We start from the raw sequence: 24871 nt of genomic DNA on the forward strand, positions 1-24871 counted from the left end.
CTTTCTTAGATATTTGGTGTCTCAGATAAACAGTCTGTAGCAAGGCTGTGTTGCAGCTGGCCAAAATCAATGGATGCTAATGCCACTTCAACTCAAAAATACCGAAATATCCCGTCGAAACTCAAGTGATAAAATGAATAGGTCCTTCCCTCTTATAGGTCAAATTTTATTTTGAAGGATAAAGCCGGAAGTTCTTTGTACTACACCGTCTTTCTTCCTCCCGTTTAGGTCTGAGCAGGAGGAGCGGAACTTGGGGGTTCATTTCTCGCCTTTCTCTTGATTTGTATCGAGGGGGGAAAAGGTCCACGCTGACGCCTCGGGGATATAGTTTCCTTTGCCAGTTAATCGAACCGTTCCGGCATTTGGTTCTTATTCAGACTGTTTACATTTTAATCTCTGAGGAGGGAAGTTGAAGGGAATGAGCAACAGAGGAAATCTACCGTGACTGTAGTCGGAGGAGAGAGAGAGCGCGGCTCCCGGTGCCAACAGGGCAGATAGTTGCTGCTGTCTGTCTGCAGAGCGGATCATCACTGGGAGCTGGGGAGGACCGTTAGCTTAACTTTATCTGTATGTAGCAGCGGATAACGGCAAAAAATAAGGTAAGTGGTTAATAAATGTACTCTGTTTTTATCCCAGACTTTGAAAAAAGATGAATTACTGGTAGGCTATCTTTGATATAGGTATGCAACACTCTGTAAGTTTTTGTCTATCTGATGTGACGCTTGGTCATTGTCTGACGGATGTTTCTATATTTAATCGACTTTAATGGACATTTATTTGTGTATGACAGCTGAACTAAGTCCAACTTATAGTACACATCTTATGCAATGACCTTTCGAGAAATAAGTCAAAAATTAAAATAAAGCCCATAAAAAGCAGGCAGACTGGGAAAATGAATACCGAAACTTGATTTAATTACTTAAACTTAAGTAAATATGTCAGCTTTTCTGTCTTACAACTTACATTTCTATAAAATTCTCACAACTCACATGTTTATCTTTATCACATACTTTTTATGTGAAAATGTAAACACATACAGTAATAATTAACATAGTAATAATAAAGTATGCTATTCAGTATCATAAATCATGTTTGTGGTTAGTGGTTGTGATTTAGTTGTGGCTCATTTTTGCTTGACAAAGTTTTTTCTGTGGTGTGAAACGATGTTTCATGCCCTCTGACATAGAGGTACAAAGAAAACCAGCTTTGCACCCTGGAAATATAAGGACAATTATCACAATTTGTTGTTAACAGTGAAACAGTTTGCTCTCCACTAGGGTTAAACAGTTAATCAAAACCTTCTGTTCATTTTATTCTGCTTAATTGTTGAAATACCAGCTATTCTATACGGAAAAATAACAAATTGATTTAAAAATATGAGTTTAATATGGTAAATATTAAAGATAAAGTCAGAAAATCATGAAATTTTCATAAAATCAGAGATAAAATACAATGCATTTAAAAGGTATGCACCTCCTTGGATGTTTTACTCTTGTATTGATTTTATAAATCAATCATGATCAATATAATCAAGACTCTTTGAGACAAAAACCTTCTTTAACAACTTTTTTTACTGGGTTTCTTTGTCTTCTTGGTGTAATGGTTGCCAGGAATACTGATTAACCAGTAACTGGACCTTCCTGACACAGGTGTCTTTATTCTACAGTCACTTGAGACACATTCACTGCACTCAGGTGATCCCCATTTCACTAATTGTAAGACTACTAGCACCAGTTGGCTGGACCTCTGTTGAATCAGGTCACAAGTTGGTGAGAATATATGCAGTCACTTATTTTACATTACAGATTTTTTTATTTCATTGGCATTACTTTGTAGTAATCTATTTTCACTTTGACATTGCAGAGGGATTTTTTTGTCAAAAAAGCTGAATTACTTTTACCATGACTGATTTATAAAATCAATCAATCAAATTTCCCCTGTTTTTGTACAGAAAAATAAATTAAATCATTCCCTTCAATACAGTTCATATTGCATTTGCAAGAAGGTAAAATCACTGCAACTAAATATTTTTTTAAATGTGTAGTTTAGTTCACCAAATATTTTTTTTCTTTATAATACAGATGATCTATTGCTTTTTGTTGAAAAATGCATAAGATCAGGGCATTGAAAAATAATTGCATATTAAATTGCAATTGCAGTATTAGGGGGGTATTGCAAATCATTCATCCTTTTACTCAAATATCAGTGAAATTTATCCAGCATGTTTTCTCTTGCAGATATCCGACAACAATAAACAGACATTAAATAAAGGTTGATTATTAAACTTGACAATTAGCCTAAATCCTACTAAAACGTATGTGAAACAAATTGATTGATGTAACTTTCAATGGATGATTTCTGAGGTCAAAATTTCCCATTTTAAGGTTTTCTGGAGGGATTAATTTTTCTGAGTAAGGCTGGCCACACACTACAGGATTTTAAGCCTGATTTGGAGCAAGATTGCCTTCCCCCGACGATCGTGGGGGCGTATCCCAAGAGGAGCCTCGTCGCAACCGACTGTTTGTCTGAGTAATCTGCATGTGTGTGGTGTCAACACGATTGTTTTACTGCTCCAAATCGCATTGTAGCCTCCAAAACCCAGAATCATAAATATCAAACGGGGTCGTAGTGCCGCTGACAGAGTACCCACAACAACCAATGAGAGCGAGCAGACCAGATAGCATCACAGCCAGATCATACTTACTTTCACCACTCACAACCATAAACACAATTGTACCTTAAGTCCAGCCATGATTTCATCCTGAGTCTTTCCCTTGTGGTATGATTTTTGCTTCACCTGTAACGCATGCCAGGACAGCCTGTTGTGGAGAGACAGCAAGACGGTATGGACTGACATCCGTGTTTTGTTTTGTTTTGTTTTGTTTTGTTTTGTTTTATTTTTCTAAAGTCACGTGATCACGCGAGGTTGTAGGCAGGTTGGCAGGTGTGTGGTCTCCAGTGATCTGACAGTCTGGCTGAGTCGACTAGTGTGTGCGTTCAGAGGATTAAAGATGAAAAATCTTTGGAAATTGTCCTGAAGTCTGTGGTCTCCCACAGTTTAAAAATCGTTCCAGATTTTAGAAATCGTCTAGTGTGTCGCCGGCCTAAGACCTAAAAGAGCCACAAGTTATCATGAAAGGGCCACAGGTTGCGTATCATTGCTTTAAAGTGAAATGTGGGTCAAAGATCCATTTGCAGCAGAGATGTGCTTGCACATACCCATGTAACAAATTATCTCTCTTTGTGCAGAAATTGCAAAAATCATACTCATCAATCCTGTTTATACTCTCTTTCAATCATCATATATGTTGTGTAGAAATTGCAGTTCTTAAATACCATAAATCATATCAAAATAGCAGTGTAAGTCAAAATAATCACATTCATCCCTACTCTCTGCCCATCCATCTAGATTTGGATCAGATGCAGCAGGCTCTCCTCTCCGTTCTCATCTGTGTGGTCATATGAAAGGGCTTCAACAGGTGATCTCACATGATCTATTTAAATTACTTAGGGATCATTTGACAGGCCAGAGAGAAAGGCAGAGGGAGTGCAGATGCTGAAAGCCAGAGTCAGAGAGGTCTCAAAAAGAGATAGTGGCTTAAAGCCTGATGTTGTCTGTTTGCAGGAAATGGAAGTAAACGTATGCTGTGGGTGATTTGATGCACACTAAGACACAGCAGCTTTCTGACAGCAGTGCGTGATGGACAGGCTGCACAGCATCCATTGATTGGATCATGCAGAGCTTTCATCTGAAGGATAGCAGGAGGTTGGAGGCTTTATAAAAACTGCGCTGACTCCCCAGTGCAGCCGAGAGCCATCAGTTTAATCAAGGAAATGGAGGCAGGAAGGGAGGCAAGGATGGAGGGGGGCAAGGAGTTATAGAAGGCAAAGGGGGTGGAGGAAGGACAAGGAGGAGGATGGCTAATTGGGGAGGAGGGTAAATGTAGGACAGTGGGGGAGATGAGACAGTAGCAGAGCCAGAAGCCACCAGCTGAATTGATGCGACCTCAGGCCCCATGGGAACAGCTGCTGCTGCTGCAGGGGCCAGGCTCCGGCCTGATTTACGATGCCACTCACTGCACACAGAGGGCCACACCCAGGCCTTTCTTCTGGACATGTGATGTTTCTCATGTGTCTGTTTGTTTCCCCGTCGAGACCTGAGTGTGAGCTTGTTCCCTGGAGAAGGAGGTGATGAATATCGGCTGGGTGTTTTCTCCGTGTTGCCATATCCTGTGGGACAGAAGTGATGAATGTGCCTGATCGCCCTCTACGACTCATGCTTAGTGCCGGAGGGGAAATCTCGGCCCCAGACTCATAAAGTGGTGCAAATAATCGCCTGCTCCCACCGTTTACCCCCAGCACATGAATGCACACTGAAATGCACACACACTTTCCCCTGTGTGTTGATCCAGGACTGATGCTCCCTGTAGGGCAGTTATCTATGATTTACTTGACCCTGAGTCACATGCCTGAACAACAGGAGGTTTCTCCTGCATTCTGAAGACTTTTTACACTACATGGTAATACAGCGATCTGTAGGATGAAATGGCAAACTTGAGAGTCCTGCAAGGGCTTGATTTCCATAGAAGACGATGGATGAAATTTTACACAGCTTTACAAATCTGAATAAATCATACAGACAACTGACATCAAGTTATGATGTCATTTTAGTGGATGCTTTTGTCCAGACCATGTAGCTCCTTATTTCTAAGAGCTTTGGACAAAGCTCCCTCACGCTGTAGTTCTCTTGCAGACTGAATAAGATTGTCCTCCAGGATTTTCCTATTTTTTGCTGCATTCATTTCACCCTCTGCCTTTACAAGCTGTCCAGGGCTGTGAAGCATTCCCACAGCATGATGCTGCCACCACCATGCTTCACAGTGGTGATGGTGTGTTTGTGGTGATGTGCAGTGTCGGGTGTCTTGTCTGATGGCCAGAAAGCTCCATTTTCATCTCATAAGACTGAAGAATTTTCCCCCACTTGAACATGGAGTCTAACCTGATCCTTTGCCACTCTTCCATAAAGTTTTGACTGGTGAAGAACCTGGTCAACAGTTGTTGTATGCAGAGTCTCTCCCATCTCAGCTGCTGAAGCTTGTTACTCCTTTAGAGTAGTCATAAGTGTCTTTGTGGACTCTCTCACTAGTCTCCTTCTTGCATGCTCACTCAGTTTTTGAGGATGGCCTGATCTGGGCAGATTTACACATGTGCCATATTCCCTCCATTTCTTGATGATGGATTTAACTGAACTCCAGGGGATAGCAAGTGCATTTTTTTTTTACCCATCCCCTGACTTGTCATTTTCAATAACCTTTTCTCTGACTTGCCTGGAGTGCTCTTTCATCTTCATGGTGTAATGGTAGCACCTGTCTGGACCTCTTTTGAATTAGGTCAGTCACTTTAAAGGGGGTGAAGGACACAAGGGGATTTTTATGATAGTTGTAGTGAAGTTAAGACAATCTTTCAGTTACTCTGTCAACTCTTTCTTGGAGTCTGTCCATAAAAGTCCTCATAGGATTTGTTCTGCAAATCGGTCCGGGAAAAGTGTCAGTTGTTTTATTTCCATTCATTGTGATGCTGTTCGTATTTTCTGTTACTGCAGAGAATTTTAATTATGCACTAGTGTGACACTTCCTGGCCACCGTAGTATTTTGGTTATAAGGAAATCAACCAAAAAAGTGTCAGCTGCTACTTCAGCTACTATGCTGTCTTTTAATATTGATCTATTCAGGAAAATAACAGATCATATATTTGGCTGTGTTTCCCAGCCCTTAGTTACACAACTATATTCTGTGCAACGCTATAATTTATCTTTCTGTTCCCTTTCTTTTCCATTCTTCTTGAAACCCTTTTCTCTGTGGACTCTTTCTATTCCTGAAGCCAGATTGTGGGGTGGGCCTCACTCCTGGTTTTGGTTTTGTGACCTCTAGCCAAATCTTTTGCTCCTCTCTGCCCGCTCTTTGGGGCCTTTTTTGGGTGGCCTCTTGCTTCTAAAAACAGAATCTGAAGCACGGGTGAGGAATGGCGTGGTTAGAGCTGACCTCTGCCTGCCAAGGTCTGCAGGGAAAAAGAGGCCAAACATGTTGTGTTGGTAGTAAATAGAAGCACAGCTTTGCTGGATGGACGTTCGTTGTTCCGTGTGTGTTACTGTGACAGCAAGGAGAGATTTAAGCGTAAGGGATTCAGTCTCAATAAGTCTTTGTTTATGTTTCTTTTAAAAAACACAGAATGGACTGGCTTCAAGGGTTTAAAAGAGTTTTGTTTGGAGATGTGGCTTTATTCACTGTCATGGACTCTGGTTTCTATTATACCAGCACAATAACAGAGCTGTTTTCTTCAATGGGAATTTATAAGCCTGTGTGAAACACCACCAGTGTGTTTGTGCAGATCAGACATGAACTAATGAAAACTTTAGATGTTTTGTGCATTTTTTTCTGCTCAGGAAGGAGCCATTAGTGGTTATTAAATATGTGGGGAGGAATGAAGGACAAATGCAACAAAGGTTTAAGGTGGGTTTAAAAATGGAAAGTTGCAATTTGCAAAGTCTTTCTTCTAAAAGTCAAAAATTCAAACCTGGAGACTTGTATTTTCTGTTGAATACCTGCTCTTTGGGTTTAATTGGAAAGTTTATTGTACACAAAGTGATGCAGATGATACTCATACATAGAAGTTCCCTTCAGTGTTAAAAACAGGAGTCTCCTGTGCCTCAGTCCCTCCACAGGTGCAGGCTGAGGTTTTAATACAGGCAGATCTTAGGAAGAAACTGGAGCACATGAATCACTTTTTTGTGATGTAATAAGGGGCAAAGGACTAATGTTTTGACAAGCACTACATCATAATCAGAATCAAACCTTTGATAAGGTGTCCATTAAATCTTTTAAACAAGTCAGTGTTTATTGGTCTCAAGGTTTACAGTTTTTAAAAAACATTAAACACTGAAGAAGCACTCATAAAGGTCCAAAATCACAGTTTCTGTCACCTGTCTCATCTAAAAACAAGAAGGCATGCTAAGTAGTTTTCGCAAGCTTATATATTCATAATAATGCTTTTTTTAAGCCTGAATCCAAATTATTTCTCCTAAAGAAAGAAAACATTAATAAAACCTTCATAAGTATGCATTAATATTGTTTAATGAAAAGTAATCTGTGCCTGTTTCATGCTGCTCGTCTGGCTTTGTGCCCTGCAAGGAGAGCTGGTGCAAACTTTATCTCACTAGCCGCTGACTGGCTTCAAAAGCACTTTGAGTCCGCCTATTGTAAGCAGACAGCTGACATTACACAGGCTTTGTCCAATTCTTTTTACAGTCTATGGTCTAAAAACAGATCTGACCAATCAGCGACATTTGAAGAGAATAAGGTTGTAGTGAGGTGTGGGGTTTAGTTGTACTAGAAGCAGCCAGTGTAGTAATTTGCTCAATGTAGCTATAGTATAGCAGCAGGTTTATGAGAAGTCGACAAAATTTCTTTAGTAAATAAAGAGCAAAGAACAAAACTAAAACTTTTCATGGCAGAATAGATGTTTTCACTCCTCTCCTGACTTGCTCAAGCATGAGTTTGCTATCGTTAGGGGCAGGGTTTATTGGACAGTAAGCTGGTATATACAATGGCTACCACCAGTGTAGTGATTAGCTTGGATGTAGCTGTAGTATAGCAACGGCTTCATCAGAATTGGACCTCATTTCTTTATTAAAACAAGAGTAAAGAGCCAACCTCTGTAAGCTTATATCTGCAGAGAAGATGTTTGCTTCTGCTGGAGCTGAGCATGTCTGCTTCCTCACTTTGTCTTGTCGCTCTGATTGGCTCATAACGAACGCAACAGACTGAACACTCGTCCAATCTGCCTCTGCAGTTTTCTTAAATAGTCCTGCCCTTCCCAGACACTTAGTATGGGAGGTTTCTCAGATTATTGTGAATATCTGTCTTATCTGGTGCGTCAGGCTAAGACCCTTAAAGAGATACAGTTAGTATCCCACCATAGTTAAAGGAAGAGCATCCTGTGGAGGATAAGAATCCTGTCCCCCCCAAATGCATTGATTTTAAACTCGGGATAAAAAAGCTATAATATCCTACACTGGGTCATTACTATTAAGTAGAAATACTCTGATTGTAAAAAAAAAAAAAAAAAACAAGTCAGATGCTATGACCAATATTTAAAATGACAACGTAGCCAGAAATTTTTGTGTATCACTCCCACCATCCCAACTTTTACTCTCATGTTTAACCACTAAAACAGATCAGAGTTTGCCCAACAGGCCATGTTTTCTGCCCAATAATATATCTCTTCTCTGAATCAGCTGTTAAGTATACTTAATATTAGCATTGAAACCATAGAAAACAACAGATTAACATCTGCAGCTAACATTGGATCATGACACATTGCCTGATGCTGATGTTAAACCAATGCATCTTAGCATCGGTTTAGCATCAGTATTTCTAGATTATAAATGTTTTTTTTTTTTTTTTTAAGTTCATTTGCAGTTCAGAAGGCCACACAGCAGTTCTTCAGGACTGAGGTTAACAGTCTGCTTTCCCACTTAGCACAGAGCGGATATGACATTTTCATTCATTCATTCAACCTTTATTCAATCTGTTCCCCCTCACGTTTAGTCCACCTTTCTCTTAGATGTCTTGTGAAGTCAAAGCAACTATTGACAGCCTTTCCAATCACTCTGTTTAAACCATTAAACTATAAATCTTTTGTCTTTGAATATTGAAATTGAATTACAAGTCATCTGTTACATCTAAACTGATTTGAGAGAGAATGTGAAAGTCTCAGGCAGCTGAAAGCTCCGTATTGTCACCAAATTGCTCATCAGTGACTAAGCATCAATCACTTCCCATGTTTCCCCTCAGTGACCTATACTAGGAACCTACTGTAGAGCCAACACAATGCACACACTGTTCTCTGTCTTTGTGAATGAGGTCTGTTTGACGCTGACGTCTCAGGGGTGTTAAAGTGAGTCACCAGCAGACCCCCAGTCCAGAGAGAAAGACTTCATAGTTCTGTGACTTCATAGATGGACTTTAAAGTTAATTCTTATACTTTGGAATTTCCCATGTTTACTGATGTGCATATCTGAAGTAGCTTGATAACAGAAGCTGATTATTCTGGCTTTAACTCAATATAATGAAAAATGAAGGTCGCCTAATTTCAGTGAATTAATAAGCAGTTCAAAATAGTTCCTTCCCCCATTAACTGGGTGTCATGTTTTAAATATAATTCACATGCAGCAGTTTACTGGAAGCAGAAGTATCTCAAACTGAGGCAGACTAATGAGGCAGATCAGCATCAGCAGGTCAGGACAATGAAACCACACTTTAGGTAGCTCAATTCACTCATTTCTGTCCAACACCAGCTGTTCAGTTCAGAGGAATCATGCTGGAGAGTTTTTGAGTGGAAGAGTCTTTTTCTCAGTCTGTTGTTGTGACTAAGTAGCCCAGCAGAGCTCAATCCCAGTTTGAGAACATGATGTTCAGTCAGAGACCCCTCAAAACACCCTGAGAACAGGGGACAGATACTACAGTACTGCTCCCAGGAGGAAATGCATGTAACTGTGCAGCGCTTACTGTTTTAGCTCTGAGCTTCTCACTCTCCAGTGGCAGCGGAAACGGAGGCCCTCTGGTTCAAGTGTCAGGTCTGCGGCTTAATGAAAGACATCTGAGTGTCATTAATGTGCCAGTTTTCAGGGATTAGGTTCTCAGCAGAGAGACGGCCAAGGTGTCCACCGCTGGCCCACCGCTGGGTGAAAATAGGATTAAGATCAAACTTTGACATAGCTGTCTGTGTAGTCAAAATGGCACAGTCTAGGACTGCATGCAGTGGTTTCAGCACAGTCTCAGTGAGTTTCCAATCTGTTGGATGCCTTGTACATGGTACTTTTAATCATGAAGCTAGAAGTTATTGTGTCTACATTGAGCTCACATGAGGAGTTTTGAGTAAAGTTCTCAATAGCTACTGGATGGTTTGTGATGAAATGTGGTACAGCCCTTTATTTTTCCTTTGAGGATGAATTACTACATTGGTTTCAACTTCCCTTTTGACTGAATTCAACCAGCAGATGAAGGGTTTCTGACAGCCTGACATGAAGACATTTCATGAACCTCAACTCTGTTGTTCTTTGTGTTTTTTAGCAAATGTTTGCTTATCTACAAGATAAATTAAAGCTGTTAACAGGGTGATGTACTTTCTAAAACATCATCATAGTAGTTGAACCAGTAGGTAGGGATGTGCATTTAGTACCCTAAAGTTTTGAGGTCAGTGATAATGCCCACATGGTCCAAAGAGTTTTTTGATACATTTAATAACCTCCATGAGTATTCGCATAAGTTAGAAAATGTCTAGCTACATATCTGTCACCCATTTAGTCCAAATGGTGGACAGCCTCAAAATCTCCCATCCTTTTTTAAAATCCTTCAGCGATGATAGAAAATAGTCAGGTAAAGTGACTTCTGGTTTCTGTATTTTGCTAATCATCCATATTTCTTTGCATCTTACACAATTTCTTAATTTTTCAGTAGTGATGCACTGATTCTGAAAAAAATCAGGGCTGATGCCAATTAAGATGTTTTTAATGAACCCTCTGAGACCAGTGTTATTGTATACAACAAGACGAGGCACGTGTTATTCAGAGTTAAATAACTTTAGAACCCTAAATCACAGCTACTTGTTTTTTCCTCTGAAAGCCAGCCACTGTGCCATTCTAATGACGCTATCTATGCCTTCGTAGCTCTTACAGAACCTTTTCTGGAGAACCTGGAATTTGGGTGACTTTCCAGTGTCTTAAAAGATTAAATCCACACCAGTAACTCTGATATTGGACATCTTTTTATCCATTTATAATCCATTTTTAATCGTTTTGCAGCTAGCGGATTAGCCCGCCACCTTATTATCTGTCTGTATCCCAGAATGCATTGTGACTGGGCCCTCAGAGCCAGTGCAGACAGGAACTTCTTTTTTGTCACAGAATTAATGTTTTTAATTATGCTGGCCCCAAAGAGATGGGAGAACAAGTCTGTGCAGAAAACCCTTAGTCATTAATGTATATTATGTTTAATATGTAACAATCTTTGAGTTTAACTTCTGATTAGTTTTTTCTTTTGTCTTTATCATCCCATAACTCTTTTTAAATTCCGGTGACATTACAGCAGCATAAATATTCTTAAAGCCCAGATTGTCCTGAAGAAAAGGATGTTTAGAGCTTGACTGTGCACCACAGGCTTGATGTTTTACAAGCTTTTTAAGACAACAAGTCCAGGAGAGATAAAATGATTTAGAAAAATAGCTTAGGGCACAAAGGGTTAAAATTGTAGAGAGATCATAGTCTGTGGCATATGTTGTGAGTGTGTTCTTGTGTTGAGGCTTTGCATCATATTAAACATGCTACTGAGATGTCCTCTCAGTAGTATGACAGCCTGCGGACATGAGTAGGCAAGGAGAGACTGTTTAAAGTTTCCACTATTCTAGACAATTGCAGCCACATCTAAGATGCTACACTGGCTGCAAACATCTTCACGGACACCTGGGTTTGCATGATGCAGCCATGACTTGCCAAATTGCTGCCATCGCTTTTTCCTTCTTTTAAGCATTATTTCCCACAACAGCATGGAGTTTGGATTTGTCTGTTTTCCACATTTGACACTCATCATGCAGCATTTTTTGCTGGATGCTGAGGTTATTATGATGCATTGGCCAACTGAATCAAAATTTTGAGGAAGCTAAAACCTTAATTATCGTCCTGCTACCAGCTCTATAACCCTAGCATTTAGCTCAAGTCCTCACCCAAATATTACCCTAAAAATCTGCTTGCATGGCTGTAAACTGTCAAACCATGTTGACTTTATTTGGACAAATAGATTATCTTTTAAGTAGCTGCAGCTTCTTTCTAACCCAGAGAACTCACTATGGGGGGAAAAAGGGTCTTTTTATGCTCATCCCCATCTCTGTGACTTACCGCTGAATTATCATCACAGTGCTGTAAATATTTGTCATGGGCTGCAGATTGATGTTTTGTATCTAAACGATCCCTCTCACTGTCTCAACAGTGCAGGTGCTGCTCTGGTTTTTGTAAATAATCACAGAGAATTAATGTCTGACATTTGTTGATTCATTATCTCTGAGGTCGTGGCTGTGCATCAGGCATTGTTTAAGCCTGATTTAAGGCTTATTTTGCTCTTTCCATAGTTTAGATCACAATGATGGCCTGGTTTAACTTTAAGAATCAGACACGCTGGCTTAACAAAGACAATATGCTGCCGTTCTGGCAGCTCACTGCATTCTCATCCTTCTGTAACGAGGCAGGCAGTCTGGCCCACTAACTCTCTTTCTCTTCCTTTCACAACCGAATGCTGAATATGTCATCTTTACGGCTTCAGGAGGGAGCTATGTCTGGTTTCCAGGCTCCATGATACAGGCTTCCTGTGTGATCCATTTGAGCTTCCTGTGTTTCAGCACAGGAAGGGCCGACTCAGCAAACACAGGGAGTTTGGGAAGGCTTACTGTAGAGCAGATCACAGCTTCATAGGCTGAGCCCTGAGCTCACCATGTCACAGCCAGACAATCCCACAGGAGTCACCAAAACTAGCCTTCATGTTCGCCTGAAAACTGGATCTACTTTTGTATGACATATTAAAAAAAAAAACTTCACTTTTTATAGATAATGTAGAAAGTCTGTCTGCTGCTGAGTCTAACTTTGTCTGAAAAATGCTCTGCAGCTCAAATTCAACAGTGGAACATATTTTTTCCTGGCTCAGAAAGCTGAAATATCTCCATTCAAATTAACACTCAAGTCAGTTGCAGAGTTTTCCATATTCTCTGCTGGGTTGAGGAAATGTTTTTGTGTCTTGTGTGATTTAGTCCAGAGTGATTCCAGAGGCCAGGTGTGGGGGACAAGAGTCAGAAATAACCTGTTAGCACAGCTCAGCTATTTTCACCACAGAGATGGAGCTGGGAATAGTGATATGGACTTGGCACTTCTCCAAATGTTGCGGTTTTGCCTCGATTGTGTCTGGTGTTGCAGGACTTCTTGTGATGTGATCTGACTGGTCAATAAGAAGAATTTTAGGTTTTGTAAAGAAACAAAAACAGTTAAAGTGTTATTGATTTTCTGACTGGAAGAGAAAGAAATTCTTTCCAAACAGATCCCCTCCTGCGTATCTTTAGCCTCCCACATACTCATGGGGAATGTTGGCAGGCTTCAAGCCAACATATGTGGCTGGCTGGCTGAGTGTTTTGTATGAAAAGCAGAGCAGAACTTTTAAAACCTGCTGTAAGCTTCTGTAGAGCGACCCATAAAGAAGCATTACAGCTGCTGCTACACCTTTTTTTCTGTTAAACCATTACATGGTGGTTAATTATGGACCCCAACCTGGACCAAACCATTCAAGAGGCAGTTTTATACTTCATGTACCCTTTCACTTAGATTCACTTACTGTAGAATCCACCGGAAATATTGATTATTTTAAGAAATAAAAAAGCATAACTGTATCACCTTTAACAGGTTGTTTGCAATCATGTGATCCCAAATGACTGATGGGGACAGGAAGTAAAAGGCAGCTGTTAGAAATGATTTGGAACATGTCCATTTAGTACTTTACAGCTCTAAAAGGACAAGTACACTAAAATTATTATCAGAAAATTTCTACATACATTTAGTATGATCCCTACACTTTACAAAAAAGTGATTTTTTTCCACAGCCTAATCCATTTACCTGGCGTGGCGTCACAGTTTATTCTGTCCTTGCGTCGTCTAGTCAGATGAAGGGAGAAAAAAGTCTTGAGAAGTCTTGCTCTGAGCTAAGAGGCTAGCTGAGCCCCTTTAGAAAAATCCTCCTCGTGTCACAAACATGCTTACAAAACGACTCTGTAATGTGAGCAACAGTTGCTAGCTCCCATTTAAGTGCCAGTTTCCTTTCCTCCATCCTTTGTCGTTATTCAATCCGCATTTAAAAAAACAAACTCGTACCAAATAAGGACCCTTTGGGAGCCAAACAACCGGCTCTAGTAAGCGGAGCCAAATGATCTGGATCTCTAAAAAGAGATGGATTCTCTGCCACAGAGAGCAAAACTGGACGGATATCAGCTGAAGAATTATGGGCAAGATCAGAGTTAAATGAGCTAACCTGTGGCAAATTGGACTGAACCAAACCAGTCCACTTTCCAGGAAACCGACCATACAGGAGTGGAATGACATGGCTCATCCAGGCTTTAGATCAAGGGTTTTTAAATTCCTGCCTCATGCTGATTCTCTATGAGCTTTTTAAAACTTTTTGCATGAATATTTCACGGCTTTAAGGACACAAGAGTAGCTAAGAATTTAGAATGTTTTTCCACACTTGGCATTGATATAAACAGCATAAAACATGGACTTTTTGGTAGCGTTTTCTATGCAGGTTCTTTGCAGAAGCGCAATGTCATCTGCAAAGAACCTGCACCAGAAACTTTAGATTTGTTGTAATATTAGTAAAAATCGATACCTGTGTTGATACCACAGCAACAGAAACTTACCTCCTGGACACTCAAAACTGGTTGATTTAGTTATTTTGATCTCCATCCTGCACATTAGTAAGGGTCACTGAACATTGGATAAAATATAAAAATAAATACAACATAAAACTGCACATTAAATTACATGCACTCTTTTAGAATGTTTATTTAGGGATTTGTATGCCTTTATTAGAAAGGGAGGACTTTGAATAGCGCTGGAAACAGGGATGAGAGAGTGGGAAATGACATGCAGTGAAAGAGCCACATGCCTGAATTGAAACCCAGGCAACCAGTGTACATGGGGTGCAACCTAACCACTAAGCCATCTGTGCCACAAAATACATTAATGTTTGAGCAGTGCATCTTATTGATGATGATTTGTGCCATGACACCATCATGTAGTTGTTAGTAAAAAGCTGGTATAGTGGTTAAGAGTGTAAAATCATGACTTAATTGCATCAGTAAAGGACCCCAGACGAGCTTATGAAAATTGTAACTGAGTCATGTGACTAGTCAAGATGCTGAGCTCTAATCCTGGCTATCATCCATATAGAGCATTGGCTCTGTGGCTGAATCTCCTTATAAAAAAATGCTTAAAACATGGGTGTGCTATGGCAACATTTAAAGATTTTTTTTTTCAATCTTGCATATATCACAACCAGAATCACATATGCAGTATTGTGCAGAACTTTTAGGCTAAAAATTGAGGCTGAAGTAAAGCATAGATGTGGCAGGTAAGCCCATCTGAGGGCACCACTGGACGGTAAGGAGGATTGTCATGACCCCGGTGATGCTCTGGATGTCCTTGCATATTACTAGGGGCATGGGAAAACAATCTGTTGAAAAAATAACAAAGTCCACACCTTTAGGGCAGGGTAATGGTTAAATGTGGCAAGTAAGCATGGCCTAGGGTCCGGTCAGATTCCCAGATTCTGTCTGCTCTGAGGTTGTAAAAATTGCTTCACTCTTACTATCTAAAATCATTATAAAACACAAATGCATTGTTCATACAACGATCTTTTGGTAAGAGGAGTTAAGTTTTGGGCTATTTTGTTTGGCTTTGAATGATTAAAACAATTAAAGTTGATGCATGTTTTTGACAGTAGTATATCCTTTTTTTGGTTTGGGTCTCAGAGAGCCTCAGCCCCTTCTTCGATACAAGTAGGGGGTCTTAGTGGAAAAATTTGGGAACCACTGGCCAGTTGGGTCCAGTCGGGTAGTACGGTTTCCACAAGCCCCTGGTCGTGCTTTTGATGTCCCAAGGGCCTGAAACATGCCTGTGGTCTCTGGGTGTTTTAGATGTCGTCGAGCTTGACCTTGGCTGCCAAGTGACCTTGCCCCCCAGCTCCGTCACATCAGGCCCTGCAGTGAACCCTTAGCTCCCTACATGCTAGTAGTCAAACAGAGAAATGTAGCTATGTATAAGCAAAGTGTAGCACACAGCTTTCTCTCTGCAACTTGAGTTTTTCATTACACTTACTTTCACTTTTTCTGTCTGATAAATGTTCTTTTATGGAGAAATGGAGCATTCAAAGGCAAATGTAATGTGGAAACTATGATGCCGTTTGTGGCTTCATCCATATCTCTCAGAGGACTTTTCTCTCTTGGAAAGATCACTTTGGTTTGTCCTCCTGTATCAGTGTCAGTGAAGCAGAGAAGCACAAAAGATTAAAGACATTAACATCTGCCTCATTAGTATTATTTATCACAGCGAGGCTCTTTCAGCAGAGAGGCGACGGTGAGTGGGAACACTAAGTATCAGACCTTATGTCATGGTTTTAAAGGGAGGCTTGATTCATTGCTTTTGTCTGCTATGAGAGGGTCCTCTGCATGGGGAGGGGGATGCACGGAGACACAGACAGACACTGTTTGGTATTCTCCTTCAGCTCTGTCGGGCAGCTTGTAGCTCAGACATGTTCTCCTCTCTGAGGGTATGTGGAGTCAAGGGGGCGATGGTTTGGCTCTGCTCTTGGCGGAGGGAGTGAACCGAGACATTGTGTGGGTGGTATGATGGAGGAGGGAGGAAACAAGGGAGGGAAAGAGGGAGGATAGGAGTTAAGGATGCCAAAGATATGCCAAGGACAACAGAGGGGCAAGTGTGTGCATCTTGGAATTTTTTAATGAAATATAAACTTATTTCAAGGCTTTTAAAGTCTTAGATACTTAAGCCATGGAGAGCTTTTAATTTTCACTTCATCAGATTAACTAAAAAAGGTCTACTGGCATAAACATAGCCTGTAAAATCGAGGAAGGAGGATTAAGAGGGCCTGCAAGTTCTTTTTCTTTTGGACGTGAGGCAACCTCTCTCCCCTCAGAGTTGTGCACCGCCCTTTCCTGTTTTTCCTTCTTTTCCATTACTTCCCTCTTTTCACAGCCAGAGAAGAACAGCCATTCTGAGCAGAGGAAGCCCAGGCCTCCTCCCACAAAGAGCGCTGTGACTCTGAGCCGCCACCGGTTCTTTACTGCTGCAGAGTGTTTTTTACTGCCTCCCTGACTGTGCTGGTCATTATTCATGGCCTTGCTTGCTGAAGTAAGTACTCCTAAGCACTTGCAAATGCAGATCAATTAAAAGGAAAGTAAATCCACTCAGTCACAGCTGAGGTTGTGTGGTTCTGAGCTGGGGGTTATCTACACCAGAGGTTTTCACACAGCGGCTTAGGAAACTTAAATGATGGCGTCTTTTCAAAAAAAATGGGATTAACTGCACAAAGTCCACGAATGTGCATAAAAGTGGTGCTAATGCAGGTTATTGTCTTGACATAATATCTCTCTAAGCTGTGTCATGACTTCTATAGGAAATATATACATACCATATTATGGAACTGATTACTGATTACCTGTGGTTAGCTTTCTCCAGCTATCTTGCGGCAAATCTAGAGGTCTCATCTTCAACAGGAAAAGCACTCTGCATACTTTTCTGAGTTCTGGGTCTGTGATAAACACACACCAAGGATAGAAAGCAGTATTCAAGATGTAAGAGCAACCAGAGCCAAATAGTGGGTCTAAATAGCACTGACTGCATATTTCCCTAGAAAGTCTGTCTCTCCTTCCCTTCTGCAGAAGCGACGCCAGAATTCCCCCGCAACGGATGCTGGCATGGTGATCTAATTTGGAGCCAGGATGTTTCTTCCTATTCTTTTGTCAGTTTGAAGCAGACACTCATAGTTATGGGAAGTTTTATGGCTGTATTGTTAGTTTTTGTTATATATCTTTTCTCCATTACTCTTCTACTCAGGCCCTGTCCACACGGAGACAAAAACCATATAATGCTGTTTCATTTTGAAAAAGTTTTCCGTAAAGACGGGATCATTTCAGGAAATATCCTTGTAAGCACGGAACCACTGAAAACGACTGAAAACGCTGTAGTGCATATGCCAAGCCTGTACAGCTGCCACGGAAATGCACCAAAAGGGAGAAGATCACAGAAAACAGACACAAACTTTCCTCTAGTTGTCCTTCTGCTTGTTCTCTGCGTTGGATTTAAGAACATGTGGTGTATGCGTTTCGTGGTAGTGGTAAAGGAGCATCAGATTTTAATAGGGGTCGTAGGAGGGCTGAAGCCTATCCCAGCTATCATTGGGCGAGTGGCGGGGTACACCCTGGACTGGTTACCAGTCAATCACAGAGCTGACATATAGATACAGACAACTAGGCACGCTCACACTCACACCTACAGCCCATTTAGAGTTACCAGTTAACCTAATGAGCATGTCTTTGGTGGTGGGGGGAAGCCAGAGTACCTGGAGAGAACCCACGCATGCATGGGGACAACATGCAAACTCTACACAGAAAGTCCTTGACTGTGAAGCAAACCAGAATTCTTGCTGTGAGGCAACAGTGCAAACCCCTGCGCCGCCATGCAGCCCATTTTTTTGTCATCTAGTTGTAATTATGGAAAGAAAATAGTAATGTGTGCTTAAATTGTGAAATATTGCTATATGAATAAAAGTTGTGGGCTAAAGTAGGGAAAGTCTTTATCAGAAACTCTGAAAAAAAAAAATCTAATCTAAAGCCTTTGCTGGCGACAATGCTCTAGGACTCTAGGAGAGCAGGTGTTACGTTTTAACAAGTAACCATGTTAACTGGTGACTTTTCGGCTGGAAGTGTCAGTTGTTATTCTAGTTACAACACTGTTAAAAGATGTAATATTTTCTGTTATGTCCAAGATATGCTTAGGAGATATGAATTTAATGAAAAACTAAACAAACATTAACTCAGACTTTTTTATGGTATATTCATATACCAGACAATCGATCCACTTATTTTTTATCGTGTGTCCTGGTCAACAGTTGTTGGCTGATATTCTCTCTGGGTGAAAGTGTCTGTATGATGTGAATTCAGGAATATGAACCGTTCTTAGAGCAGACTACATAACTTAAGTTTAGCACAGTAAGCAGATAGGTTAGGTCAGAATTCCTCTTACCTGGGATTGTAGAATCCACAGTGAGTCTTTGGGACTTCATAGATGGTGCAGGCAGTACATAAATATGTCAGGAACTGCACTACTGATACTAAGAGCTAGCACAGCTAACAAGCCATACACCTTCTGCATCTTCTGTGTCTGAGACAGCATACAGCAGACCTATTCAATTAGCGGCCCGGGAGCCACATGCGGCCCAGAACCAACCCCCAAGCAGCCCAGCCTGTGGTCATGCCAGAGATGCAGTGGGCAACCAGTTTTGCAAGTTTTCATAAATTCCCACATTATTCATCATCATTCTTTAAACTTAAATTGTCTAAAGACTGACTTTGTTGATTTGTTCATCCTCAAATTTTAAATGTGTGTATTAAGGACTGAAGTTTGACATCTAAACTACATGGTAGGAGGATGGAGGAAAGGAAACTGGTGCTCAAACAGAAGCTCACATTAAAGAGAGGTTTGGTAGCACAAGCCTATCCCTGAATGGCACATCACTACTCAGTCACTTACCCAGGAGGCTCAGAACTAGACTCCTTTAGAATCTCGTCTACCTTCATCTGGCTAGATGATGCAAGATGCTATTGGGTCTGCAAAACTGAGTAAATTGTGATATTGATCATGTTCATGCAAAATGAATCTGTTAAATTGTGGAAAAAAACACTTTTTGTAAAGTGTAGGGATCATACTCAATGTATGTAAGCTGAATGGATTAGAAATTAAATAATTTTCTCAGCGCTTGTGTAACACTGGATCCAGTAAGTAGCTACAAACTGGGGAAAGTGGTTGTGGGAAATGGGCTGTTAAAAATACAGTATCCTCTCATCATGGCTGTCACAGCTCATGTTTCCTGAAGTGCAGTAACTGTGTTACAGGTTACTATCCTGGTCAGGACGCTTTCAGTCCCAGAGGAATGCCTGAGAGGCTCGTCCCCTTTTAGTCACGCACCACAGCGTCTGCTATGCATCACCTTCTCCTGACAACTGATAGAGAGCCATGACGCCTGTAAAACACGGGGAGGTCTTTAGTCACAGCTCAGGTGTGAGGGACGAGTGGACAGGTGACGAGGAATGAAAGATATGAGAGGTATAATAGCGTGAGAGCTTTATAAACTACTTCACTGTAAGAGGCGAAGCAGGTCAGCTCTCACTGTCTGTCTGGAGTTTATCAAACACTTTAAATGGATAAACACCAACTTTCATTATACAAACATTACTTAATAGTCCTCCTTCACAGGCCAGACACTTTTATTCATATCCCTGCTTTAACTACTGCTGTTTACTTCAGAGTAGTTGACTGCTATTTGTAGTGATGCTACTCTGTGTCAGAGTGTAAAAGTTTTATTGACATCTCATTTACCTGTTTAAAAATAAAATGGTTTGGTTTCTGAGTATAATATCTACTGGAAGACCCTCAGACATATAGGTATGATTGAAAGCTGGTATCGGGTAGAATTACAGATCATATTCATATCAACAAAGCATGTCTGAAAAACAGAAACATTGTTAATGTTAAGCAAATAAGAGAGAAGCTACTCCCCAGAATGTAGTGTCCTACTGTTTCTACAGCCTTGTGAGACATTTGGTTCCCATTCTGTGGTTGGTGCTCTTATTTTATCCGTTTGCATGTCCCACATACATGAGTTCACCAAGTAGAGAAAATATCCAATGGTATTAAGTTCATGCAAAGTACATGTAGAGCTTTAACTTTTCACTAAACACATCCTGTATTCATGTGGCTCCCCATTGCTCAGTTTGGCCATGCGACCAGCTGTTAGAAGAGTCCTGGCTGTGCCAAACTTCCTCTGTTTGAGAATTATGGAGGCTGCTGTCCTTCTCCAGATCAGTGCCTGTCAACATCCTGTCTCTGAGCTCTGCAGGCAGTTCCTTTGACCTCATGGCTTGGTTTTTGCTCTGATATCATTGTCATCTAGGAGGTGTGCCTTTCCAGATCATGTCCAATCAGTTTAATTTTGCACAGGTGGACTCCAATGATGGTGTAGAAACATTTCAGCAAAGATCCAGAGAAATGGGAGGAGCATGAGCTAAATTTACAGTGTTTTTGCAAAGGGTCCGAATATTTATGTCAATGTGATATTCAATTTTTTCTTTTGAATACATTTGCAGAAACATGTAAAATGATGAGAACAACATCCAACAATTACAAAGAAGTATCATTGATTAAGTAATCTGCTAGCAAAAAGAATTTAAGGTAAACAGGGTTTGTTATTGTTGCAACAACATACAAACTCTTCCTTCTGGCATACTACTGTGTAAGTATTCAAATCTATTAAACCCAGATAGTCTAGATCCAGCATTTTCTGACTCTCCAAGTCATCCCTTAGTTCTCTCTTTAATTTTGAAAGCTTGAGAATGCAGTAAGAGTATTTGGGCATTTTTGCAGTCAGGCTCAGCATAACAATGATGGTATAAAGCATGTGTTTTCTATGCAGCAGGTAATGGGACACCCAGAGCATGATTGTGACCTGATGCCTGTTTCCTAAAAAATCAAACATGTTTCTCTGCTGGTGGTAGAGAAAAACAAAAGTCAGTGTTATAGATGCCAATCCATTGGTTCTTAGGATTGTAAATCCTCAAAACTGGTGTACTAAGCAGCCAACTCTGCCAAACTGTTCGCAAAACCAAAGAAAACCATTGTTCCAAAGCAGGAAGCTCACAGGATATTCAGCCCTGGCTCTGATACTGACTAATAACAAACGGGTTCTATACCGTACTCTCTGATTTTTTACTTGAGCTACTTCTTCATGACAGATCTAAACAGCTGCTTCCTGGAAGCATACGACAAAGAGACCCCGTCTTTGATCAAATTAATGATTGGATTTATATGCAAGCACAGGTCTCTGACCACTTAAGAGGGTGTTGTCCTCTTTAACTCTATTTAAACCGAAGAAAAGCTGTGAGTTTGTGGAAATTTTCTTCTAAAGGGACAAGGTGCTTTGGTTAGGGCTGTCAAACTAATTATTATGAAAATATTTTTGGTTTTATTTTGTATTTTTTTTTACTGTCTCAAACTAAGTAAAACTGCCTTCCTGTTGGAAACAGACCTGCCTTTATTTTGAAATAAATAAGGAACTTTGGGTAAATCAACAATTATGGCATTAAATTAACCACAGAATAAAGAAACTAGTTATGGATTGAAAAGGAATAAGGGAGCAGTAAAAAGGGAAATGTTTGATATCACAAAGTGCAGATGACTTGACCTGTCCACTGAGCTTTTGTTGTGGTTTTTAAAGTAAAATGAGACATTAAGCTGCGGTGGTGCATTTATTTTATACAACTGTGGCTGCAGGGAGATGTTGCAGTGGCCTCTCTTCAGTGAAGAACACATGCAGCGGTATTCAAAGTTCTCGGTAGAGGACCAAGATTGTCGGGAGAAGGTGAAACAAACAGCTGAGTATCATCAGCATGCATGTGGTGAGAGACATTGTGTTTTTGTATGATGAAACTGGGACCGAAATTAGACCGAAAAGCAGGGGTACAAGAACTGAGCCTTATGGCACCCCACAATGAAGCTAAAATTGCCCAATCCAAACTGGAAAGTGACACAGAGAAATGGGAGTTCAGTCTGGTTCATCATTATCAGGTTGTTATCTTAAATTTAAATTATTCTGCCAGGTTTATTTTATCATGACATTTTCCTACAGTGCATTTTGCTTGACTAAAAGACAACCATATTTTCTTTCTCAGAATCTTAGTTCTGTTTTCTGTCCTTCTAAAATAGTGAAGATCAAAATACATCTGTTTTAGTGCCCATGTTAACCAAAACCATGTTGAAATGCTGACAAGTTGTATTTATGGCTCCTGACCTCTGAGCTTTAGGGGTGGACTTGAGGGCAGCACAACATCCTGCTCCCAGGACTTTCTTGGTCTGCTCTCTGTCCTCTGCCATATTTTACTGTAGTTTTTTTACAGAACATTCCTCCGTGCAGCTGCTGAGCTTCATGGGATAAAAGACAACAAGGTTATTTTTCTAACTTGACATCTCAGTGGCGTTTAATGGACGTAGTTTGCATTTGAATGATTCCTGAAGTCGAGACCTTGAAGCAAGTGGAAAGAAATATCTAAGTGTGGGGGTTTGTTTTAAGAGGAATTTGAGATAAATTCCTTTATTTTCAGCTTTGTCTATGCTGATATTGTTTCATCATGAAGTATTTGCTGAAACCTTTATTCCCGTGGAAGTCTAGGTGGCTTCACTTGTGGTGGCGATGGGGCAACAGTAGCAGAGCCAGGTTATATGAGGTATTTAAGTTGCTAACACACACCACCCATGTGCAGCAGCAAAGATTCAAGCCAGCTGATCTAATCTGGGGGGCTGCAGACAGGCCGTCTGCCCTCTGTGTCTATATAAACGGACACACACACATGCATGCACGCACACACAGGCACTGAGGAATGCATCACTCAACACTGAGCAGAGTGAACGTCAGAGCTTCCTTTACCAGAGTGTAAGGGAATGCAGTCTTTTAATGTAGCCTCTATGAATAGCCTGAGACCAAAGTTAAATATTTTGTGGTTTTATTCCTATCATCTAGCTCTAATTTGAACCTCATGCTCTAATACCCAGTGGAGTTGACTTCAACTTCTGAGAAGACCCTGTTAGGAATGACTGTGATTTATGGTGAGGAGAATTTACAGAACATTCCTCATGTAAATTAGATTCGGCACATACTGATCTCCTGCCGACTAATGCGTACAACGTCAGGCCATTGATTCAGTGGCTCTCTATAGGAGCCGTCCCAGCTGTCCCTTATTAGACCTGCCAATAAGAGGGGGTGAGAATCCCAGAACTGACACCGCTAACTAAATCTTCTGAGACAGTAGCAGGACTGTGGAATTTATAATGATAGTCAGGGGTCACTGAAAATCCCAAGTGTTTAGCTTTGACTGACCTCATCTCTATTTGTATAGGTATTTCCTGTTTGTTAAGCTGCAGCCCGAAACAGCAGGAAGTCTTTCTGGGTTCTTTTAAAGCCGTGCTACAAAGAAGGGTCCGGGGAAGTCACTGTGGGTCGGCTGGTTGGAAGACTGAATTGTGAATGGACTGTGACATTTTAAAGACACCCATACCTATGGTTTTTCCCTGATTTAGCACCTTGGTTTCTAGTGTTGGGACATACAGCTCTTTATAGTGATCTGGATCATTTGACATGGCTCAGCAGTAATAGCCGCATTTTAACATTGTTTCACCAACCAGATTGAGCAAGTTTTGACCTATGACTGATGTACACTATATGGACAAAAGTATTCAGAGACTACCTCCAGAATTTGGGAGTGGAAAGGATGGATAGTCTGCCAACAGTCCTGGCCTCAAACTCATTTAACACTGGCGGGATCAGCTGTGGTGTGTTGTTGGTGCCAGAGGGACAAACACAACCACACTGGCTGTCTTGCGACAAATGCTGGTTGAAGAATGGGATGCCATCCCACTGCAGTGTGTGACCAGGCTGGTGACCAGCATGAGGAGATGCCAGGCTGCTGTGGCTGTGTATGGTTTTTCCAATCCATCCCACCAAACAAGAGCCAGTGGTAAAAAAAAAAAAAACTGCTTGGCATTGGCAGAGAAGATTTGGAATATTTTTTATGCATGCAACCCACATACTCAGCTCTGCTGCTCATCTCCATGTTCCTTACAAATGTGGCACCACACAGGCTTTCTAATGGTATAAGATTTATTGCCGAGAAGCATTGCCACAACAAAGAAATAATCTAACCAAACACAAATTTCCTTGACCTTTGGGTCAGGTTTGTATTATATTCAGGAGAAAAATGTTCCAAATACAGGTATCGTGTTAAAAAATAAAAAAACAAACTGGAGAATCTGAGTTACAAATAACATTTAGATTTATTGTATTTCATATCATTATTTTGGTTTTGAATAATTTTATGGCACATTGCATTTTTTTTCTCATATCTATCAAACTTATTTACTAGTAAACCCGCTAAAATATTTTAC

At 40.7% G+C, this 24871-nt stretch overlaps 1 protein-coding gene across 4 annotated transcripts in view; it reads left to right on the forward strand.

The window, feature by feature from the left end:
- Positions 1-239: 239 nt before the first annotated feature.
- Positions 240-24871, forward strand: part of itgb1a (integrin, beta 1a) — a 43694-nt gene continuing 19062 nt past the window's right edge. Inside the window, exon 1 of one of the 4 annotated variants that reach the window (XM_041813702.1) lies at positions 240-599. Coding sequence is in view for 3 of the 4 variants with exons in the window: in XM_041813700.1 (XP_041669634.1) it covers positions 3462-3479 (18 nt within the window). In the remaining variant the exon portion in view is untranslated. Of the gene's footprint in view, positions 600-3437; positions 3480-16932; positions 17012-24871 lie in introns of those variants that run through there. The other 3 variants (XM_041813700.1, XM_041813699.1, XM_041813701.1) reach the window with 3 other exon arrangements.

The sequence above is a fragment of the Cheilinus undulatus genome, linkage group 19 (assembly GCF_018320785.1).
Source record: "Cheilinus undulatus linkage group 19, ASM1832078v1, whole genome shotgun sequence".
Lineage (NCBI taxonomy): Eukaryota > Metazoa > Chordata > Actinopteri > Labriformes > Labridae > Cheilinus > Cheilinus undulatus.